The 8,911-nt window shown below is 38.2% G+C and overlaps 1 protein-coding gene across 1 annotated transcript in view; it reads left to right on the top strand.

Moving 5' to 3' along the window:
• Positions 1–8,643, top strand: part of LAPTM4B (lysosomal protein transmembrane 4 beta) — a 62,172-nt gene extending 53,529 nt beyond the window's left edge. Inside the window, exon 7 of the mRNA XM_017806513.1 lies at positions 6,593–8,643. Coding sequence (XP_017662002.1) covers positions 6,593–6,667 — 75 coding nt within the window. The 3' untranslated portion in view covers positions 6,668–8,643. The remainder of the gene's footprint in view (positions 1–6,592) is intronic.
• The last annotated feature ends 268 nt before the right edge of the window (positions 8,644–8,911 follow it).

An 8,911-nucleotide genomic window follows, 5' to 3' on the forward strand; every position in this document is an offset into this window, starting at 1 on the left:
TGTGGAAGAAAAGGCTTCTTTTGCCCTCTCCTCTTTTCCTCCCCACATATTTGCATGGGCCTTCCCTAACGATTTGGGTGTCTAAAATGTAAAGGTCACTTCTCCAGAATGATGTGCAGTGCATACAGGCTGTGGTGAAGAGCTTGGGGTAAACACTTCCAGGCATAGGCTGAAATTTCTGTAAATATATATTTGTTTTGTAAGTATTTCCACTATTAAGCACCCATCTCGTTCAGTCATATGCAAATGTTATCAAAGAGAGTTTTAACTCTGTCTTAAGTTTTCCAGTCTCTTTTAAGATGCTTCAAATAATAGGCCTGTTTTACAAATGGGAGATCCTTCTAAGGCAAAGTCAAATGATTTGTCAGAACTCCAAAGGGCAGCGACAGGACCAGGATTAAACCAAAGTAGTAATGACCCCAATTCCACACAACTGCTTATTGTCACCTGTCCCTGTCAGCTCTGTGATGTAATGTGGAGTCCTTCAGCATAAAGGGCTGGAGTTTTTGCTGAAAAGCTGCATTTTGAGAAAATATCCTGAATGCTTCCTACAACTATTAGTTCTCTCCGCAGACATTTTTGATCTATAGCTTTTTGGCATTATTAGGTGCATCTCAGCTCTAGAAGGTGTTGGAGAAAAGTATGTTAGAGCTGTGTCTGACAATGTTTGTTTCTCATAAGACATCAGCAAAGTTTTTTGTAATGGGAACTCTCAGATGTTTCATATAGCAGACAAACAAAATGCTCAAACAAACAAAATGTTCAAACTCAAAGCTGTTTTGTGGCAACTCTACCGTTCCACCCAGTGAAGAATATAAATGAATATGGGAAAAAGTGATCCAAACCTTTCTGAAGACTCAGAAAGATTTCTGTTGAGTTCATTTCTCTGAGTTTTGCGTGAGACCCTTAAAAATGCAGAAATAATCAAGTAATGGAATATTTAAATTTACTCATACAGAACCAAGCACATTTTCTCCTCTAGAAAGAGATCATCTAAGAGCTTGAGTTCAAACAAGAATCACTGCAGCAATATGAGAAATCTTGTACATATGCTAAAGAATTTTTTTTCCTGTAAGTTCAAGTAAATGTGAAATCAGCAAAGTGATTATTGAAATTATGCAATATACCCCTCCCAAAAATAAACAAGAGAACATATTTAAAACAAGATTTAATTACAAACTGTTTAATATACAAATATTTGCCTATGTTTCTTTTTAGAGATATTTCTAAACAGTGCCTTTAAAAACTTATTCTCCAAAACCAGATTAACCAGGATGTAAAAAATATGAAATGATATATGCTTATGTTACGTGAATATGTTACAGCCATTGGCAAACTTGTTTGGTGATTATTTTATTCAGAGAAGGTCATCCCGTATCATGTGCTTTGTAATAGAGAGATGTTTATGTAATACAATTATCCAAACCACTCAGATGACACTAGCTAAGTCAGGAACAGGATTTCTTATGGCTCAATTATGGATTATTTCTGCATATTATACAAGATTGCTCATCACAAAATGTTTAAATGGTATTGGGAACGAAGCCCAGCACCCAGGACTCCCTGTTCCACTTGAGCATGGAGCTACATAGCCACAGTTTCTCCTATTTTCTTTCTTTCCCTGCAGATTCTTGTATACTTGGCTTTACTGTGCAGCAGGAGGATAAAAAATTGTCCCTGGAAACTAATTAAAACTTTGTGTCTGGAGCATTCACATGGCAGATTGGAGCTGTGGGTTTCACCCCTCTTGGTTTGGGATCCCCTAGAGCTCTGGTCACAGTCTCTGTGCAATGCTTTTGTCACCAGACAACTGTACAAATAGAGTGCATAATGTCATATTAAAGGATGTTGTTAAAATGGTACATGGTTCTTAAACACAATTAATGCAATTATAGGGCTTGCAAAAGAAGTCAGGAGCTTCTGTCCTTTGGATTTTAGGCATCCTATAGGACTGAAGGCTGCAACTGTCTAATCTTCCAGACTTGCCTGCTGGTCTACTGATAAAAAGCCAGAATGTCTTCACATAGGAATCACTGAGTTCCAAAAAAATGTGGGTCCTTCATACTTACTTTTTATAGTAACTTGTGGGTGACAATCTCAAACACTCTGCAAACATTAATCCCAGAGCATTCAGGGAACTAACATACATTTTTCTCAATTCACAACAAAGAAACAAGGAAATGCTCAAATGTTATGCCTAGGAAGCAAAATGTGTCAGTTGTCCTAGTGGATATTCTGCCTTGAGGATACCATGTACCTAAAATATGCATATATTTTTTGTACTTTGTGAATTAGTTTAGACTGCATGCATTCTAATGAGATTTGTAGATAAGACTGAATAGTGAGTTTCTGTCTATTTTTCTAATTTCTGAATTCACTCTTTGGATCAGTGACTGGCTTCCATTTTATGTGTCTGGAGAGCATAATGTACTGCCTGAATAACTATGCTGTTTTATTTCCAGGGCACCTATCTGCTTCGATTAGCCATGCTGAAATTTAAAATTAACAAAAGAGAAGGGTAAACTATTCTGATCCAGATTTTCATCTCAGCTACTTTGGTATAAATTCAGTGATTAAAATTCTAATGAAATTATCTTTTCTTTGAGATTTTTGTAAACTGTTGGGCATTTTAACAGTAAACAGATAAAAGCTGAGATAATGCAGGTTTTATTATATTCCTCTCTTTTGCCAAAATAGATTTAATTGAGAAAAGATGGAAAAATTATCAAGGGAAAGTAAGGGCCTGAAACTCTGGGGTTTTTTTAAAAATAATTAAAAGGTAGTCTTACAGAGGCAGAGTTGTGGGATTTATAATTACAGAGTGCTTGAAGAATTATTCAGTCTGTCATGGAAACTGAAAGTTGATTATTTAGACTTAGAGTTGACAGATGATTAAGTAACAGTAACAAAACCACATCGGCTGAAAGTAAAGCAGTTGAATTAGTTTGAAGGGCTTTTACTATACTGATGACGTGAGATACTTGATGTCCAAGCTGGTGCCGTGTATTCCACAGACTCCAAGTGTTTTCTTCCACTTCTTGCCTGTCACATTTATTCATCTTAAGCTATGTTTAACATTCTGTCCATATTTTCTTTGTTTAGCTCAAATACTGCTGGGCAAAGGTAGTAATTTTGAATTCTGCTCATTATACACTGATTATTTTTTATCACTGTTCTGTTCATGTTAGGGAATGATATTTAAATATTGAAGCACAAAAATGTGTAGGGAGTAAGCCTTGTAAAGTTGTCGCTGACAGAACTGTTCAGACAAATAACTTTTGCCAGCAGTAAGTGACCCCAAACTTTACAGACATTTGGCAAATACTTTTTACCCTTCTAGTGTAGATATTTTCTTGTGAAACTTCTGAACCCTTTTAGCAGTATCCCCAGTTCATACCCCACATTCTTTGAATATTTTTATAGAAATCCATATGCCTTAGGATTTAGCCAGTGATTTCTCCAAAAGGACTCCTGTAGGTATTGTTACGACTGGTCTCTGATGAGGGGTAACTGAGGTTCCTTTTGATAAATCCCTTGGGGTGAATTAGAGTGGGATGATACTCAATGACCAGTGTATATGTGAGGCAGATTTATTTTTAAACAATTTAATTGCAGCAGAAAGGAGGTATGTGTCCCTTTTGGTTCTTCTCTATAAAAGTATTAAAATACCACGAAGAAAATATATAAGGAAAAGAAAGAAAGAGAGGGAAAGGATAAGAGCAGATAGTGGCAAGGAAAGATATAACCATCCATGAATCCAGGAATGAGACTTAAATGTTGTGCTTTGTATGTCTGTGGTTGGAGTAATGGTCACAGTCTTGATCTGTTGGGGGTGGGGGCCAGGAAAACAAAAAGTTCTTCAGGTTACATACATTCAAGTTAGCCTGGGAATGCCTAAATCGCTCACCGGGGAGGGGATTCTTCGTATCTAATGCAACACTGAGGAGCACACGCAGTTTTCTCACGAGAGTTCCCAAAGACTTGGGGGATGCTTTGGGATCCTTGGTGGTCCAGTGTCCTCCCTAGGGATATGACCACTGTTTGACCCTGCTTTCATGCTTGCGCTGTATGTTGTGTGGTCATCATGGACCTGAACAGAAAAATTGTCTCTAGAAAGGTGCTGCCCTACTTTCACACAGCCCCCCTTTCCCGGCAAGTCCTGTTAGAATTTGCCCGCTTGACTGGTCATCAGTGTTTGAGGCACAGCAGTGCATTAACTCCTTACTGTCCAGGCTTCTACAGGTATTCCTATCTTCTGTCACGTCTTTTTGAACTGTTGGTAAGTGAGAAATTGTCTTCTGAGAGTCCTTGGGGCCATTGACCCACGTATGAGTTTTGGGTCTGTAGAGTGAAGAACAGTGCTCATCTCCCAAGAGGTAAAAACCTCACCAGGAGTCTGTTCTCTTGGACAAATTTTGTTTCATAAGGAGTGAAAGGAATGGAGAAGATCACTCATATCAGTAATCCTCCGGGCCAGGAGACCTACTGCAAATGACAGTAAGCTCAATGATCAAGTCCACAGCAGTCTTAGGACACATTGATCTAAAAGAGGATCAGAGCATGGAGAGATGTATTGTCCTTTATTTGTCAGCCCATCTTTATCAGCTGAAAGATGGACAGCTCTTTGGATTGCATCTGCTGTCATTTCTTATCACACCTGATGAAACAGATTCTGAACCTAAAAGGAATGGACCGCAGGTTGGGGCTTAGCATCAGAAGAGTGCAGTGAAACAGCTAAATCTTCACAAAGTGAACTTGATTAATTTTGAGAGTAATCTGTAGATAATATTTAATTACTAATTATATTGTGTTGTAACAAACTAATGGACGTTTCAGTATTTTTGAGAAAATAGTGCTTTTTTTAGTAACATGCAGATTTTATTAGAAACCCTATTATTAAACTAATGATCAGTACTAGGGAGAGGATTTCAATTGTAGTGCTTTTTACAGTTTATATGCTTTAGTACTGTGATTTACTGAGGTTGGTTGCAAAATACATTTATGATTTTTATCACAATATTTATTTGAAGTTCTATATGCTGTCCTAATTTCACTAGATAAGTAGTTTGCCATAAGCTGCTTGCACCCTTTAAAGGTGACATTATTTATTAAACGCTTCACAAATACAAGGCTTTTTAGATTATGTAGTGCATAAAATATTGCATTTACAAGCTCAAACATATGGTATTAATGAGGAATGATGGCTCTTACAATTTCCTTTTCTAAATAATGAAACGTTTTTGATTAAAGGCTGAAGATGCCAAGGCAGCCATTCTGTAATTTAACAAACGTGCACAGATGTACTTGAACACATGAGTAAACTCATATGAGTAGAATCTGAATCATCCTTGGAACTATTCCATAAAAGCCTGATCCAAAGTCTATTTAAATCTACAGAAAGATTCCTACTGATTTTGTATTTTGTGGCTGAAGTCTAAAAGGGATGACTATGAATGTTTCTTTGCAGAAGGCAGGTTATCAACGTCTGTAAGAACTGGTGAAGTCCTGTCATGGCAAAACTTCCATTGGCTTTATTGAGATCAGGATTTTCCCTGTGTGTGTTCAGACAATCAGCTTTACGTGCTCTTTAATGACCAAGAAGCGATGCTGATAAATTTGGAAATCCCATCATGAATAATTGATCTGCAGCTGCATAAAGTATCTCTAACAGTGCACTTCAGTGATATTCTTGTACAGTATTGAGATATTTTAGGGAATGTACACTCATTCTTCTTTCAGACATCTATTTTATCTACAGTCCTTGCTGGGATTCACAGACCAAGTGCTCCTTTCCTTTTCACATGCAAGCTAATTAATGCCAGTGTTGGTGCCATTAAAAATTGCACAATAACTAAACATGCTTGCCTAAGCAAGTATAAATCTTGGTTCAAATCTATTCTCTGCCCTGAACTTGCATCTCCCATGTCCTAGGAAGCAGCCTGGACTCCAGTGAATGGGGATGATCTATGATTAAAGCTGTCCTAATTGCTATCAGATGTTTAAGTATTCCCTGAAATACTTTTGGGAGTGTAGATCTTCCTTCTCGTGGCTGAGTACTCCAGAAGCACAAAACTGGAGATTTATCTAGACATTGGGTAATTTGTTCTCCATTTACTTTCTTTCTCCCCACTCCAAAATAATTATTAGCTATTCCAGAGAGGGCTCAGAAAGAGAGGTTTTTGGGTCTTTTCTCTCTCTGGCTAAGCAGTTTGAGCACTCCTCCAGGATACAAGGTTTAGCGCTCTTGACAGAGGAGAGCTGCAGCACAAGCAGCTACTATCACTGCCAGATTGAACAAATTCAGGTACCAGCAGTGAATGGCTGAAATCAAGCTGTCACTGGGGTTAATAAGAAATGAGAAGAAATCCTGTTTTCATGATAAAAACAAGCATACAAATTGAAAAGGACAAACTTCAAGCTAATATTGTTTCATTTCCTAACTATTCTGCTCCTACTTAATATTTTACTCTTTTGGGATGTTTGTTTGTTTGGGGGCGGGGGGGAGGAACAACGCCATAAGGGTTTTCTTTTCTGTAAATTTTGTCATCTGACTTCTGTTTTAAAAGTACAAACTTTTTTTCCTTTCCTGCAGGTCCTGTTGCCACCATATGATGATCCTGTGAATGGAGCTGCTAAAGATCCACCACCACCTTATGTGTCAGCATAAATGAGAGTGCTGTGTCCCTAGGGAGTATAGCTTTACTTCTCAGACATTGGAGCAATAGTTTGATAATTTCACTTCCAGGATATAACCTCTGTGGGTTATACATTGCTGTTTTGCTGACATATTGAAACCTAAATTGTATGATTATTATTCTGTAGATAGTTTTAATAACTTACTGCAACTACAGTAGTGTTTCAGAAACTAGTGAACTGGTTTCAGAACAATTCTGGGTAGCGCTAAGGTTACAGTAGTCACTGAATAGCTTTTTCCACCATGTCTGACATGCAGTCCTAGAGAACATAGAACTTTGCATTCTCAATCAGATTCAGAGTGTAACTTTATTTTTTTTATTTGAAAAACTTCCAAAGCATTACAAATGTGTTTCTCAGATGCCCACTTTCACCTTCAGAATACAGACCAAGTCCAAAAAAGCAACATTCCAGTTCATTCCTGTTTTACAAGAATTTATGAAGTTACTATGCTATGAAGGATGATGATTGCAAGAAGGATGAGTCTTAATCACTATTCTCATCAACCTGGCTAATGGGAAACAAATTTAATTGGGAAGGATAAGTATGGGAAATGGAGGTAGAGAAAGTGCTCTGTGGTGTGTAACAAGCCAGAACCTGTGGTCTACATGGACTCACTTTGTACCAGCCTGTAGCCATTCTGATTTTCAGAAAAAAAGAGTTCTTAGTAAATTCTGATAACTTTCTTTTCCTACCTACTCACCTTTTTCCTCTCCACTAACTTCACAAAGAGCACTTTGAGGTCACAAAATCCCTGCCTTTAAAACCACATGGTTAGGTGACAAAGCTGTGACTTTTGCACTCAATATGCAAATTTTTCCCCATTGGAATGTGCCTGTAAATATTGCAATGTTCTGCTGAGTGTAAATTAAATTATGCAGATTCTAAGATAAATGTTCCTGATGTGTGGGGAACTTATGCATGTAACTTCCTGGAGCATTCGCAGATACGTTTTACATGTTTATCATATACATCAGTGTGGGGATTTTAGATTTCTTTTATGACTGAACTGGTTTGTGCTGAGAATCTTTGTCATGGGACTCATCCATCCATGAGTGCTTTTGTGAGGTATTTATTTCTTCTCCAGAGAAGTGCCTCCTGCACATGTAACTTTTTGTTGCTGATGAAGGTTCTACTTTTAATTGAAAAGGAAAAGGGAGTATAATGTGTGTCTCTACCTCTCATTGTTTCCCGCTGTGTTGTCTCCTCTGCATTTGGGGTGATTGAACAGGCTGAAGCTAAAATGATGCCATTGCACAACACACCAGGTAAAGGGCAGTGCAGAACTGAGCCACAATTTGGAGGGGCACCAGAAGACACCGAGGTGCCATCTCTCCTGTGGCTGGGCTGGCACATGAGTCTATGCCCTTCCTAAGGAGGACACCCATTTTAACCCTCAGTGCATTGACTCCATTCTGCAGACTGAAGAAATACAGAACTTTTCCTGCCTTTTTCTGGAAAAGAATTTTCCAGGAGAACACAGGACCGGCAACTTCTTTTTACAGAGATTGCAGCTATGACCTGTTTTTGCAGAAGCCAAGGAAGGAAAGGACAGACTCTTTCTGCCTGTCTCTTCCCATCCTTGGGAAAAGGCAGGTCCCCATCTCCTTCTTGGAATTTTAGTTCAGGGTTCATCTACTCTGAGATCAGACTAAGCAATCCATTTGAATGAACCGGTCCTGAAGTCCATCCACTGATCTTTATCACAGTCCTATTTTTTCCTTCTGAATAACTCCATGTACTCTCTTTACAGATATCTTTGGGAATTAATCTGAATTTGGGGGTTGGGCTGGCTGGCTGGGCTTCTGAGCTTCATTTTCTTTCATTCTTGACAGATTTGTGAAGGATTTCAAACAGTCATCTGTTGGAGAAAAGCTGGTTGTAAATACATCGCATCTGTGTATACAAACTTCTCTACAATAAAAGGGTGTTTCCTCAAGACTATGGAAATAATTTTTGATGGTCTTCCAAACACAAACATACACAAAACCCTGTCCAATCAATCTGTCATGGCAGGATTTTCTCTGTAGAGGACCTAAGCAACAGTTTTTCAGTCCACTCACCAGTCCATTCACCATCTTTCCCTTCATATTGTATAAATGGAGAAAAGGACAGTAAATTCTATAATTTATTGCACAGTAAGACCAAGAGATAATTCAAGGTGTCAGTTCATTGTCCAGAACTGCAGGCAGTTTTCTAGATCTGCGTGTGATACAGA

Source organism: Lepidothrix coronata, unplaced genomic scaffold, assembly GCF_001604755.1.
Source record: "Lepidothrix coronata isolate B3197 unplaced genomic scaffold, Lepidothrix_coronata-1.0 Scaffold15, whole genome shotgun sequence".
Lineage (NCBI taxonomy): Eukaryota > Metazoa > Chordata > Aves > Passeriformes > Pipridae > Lepidothrix > Lepidothrix coronata.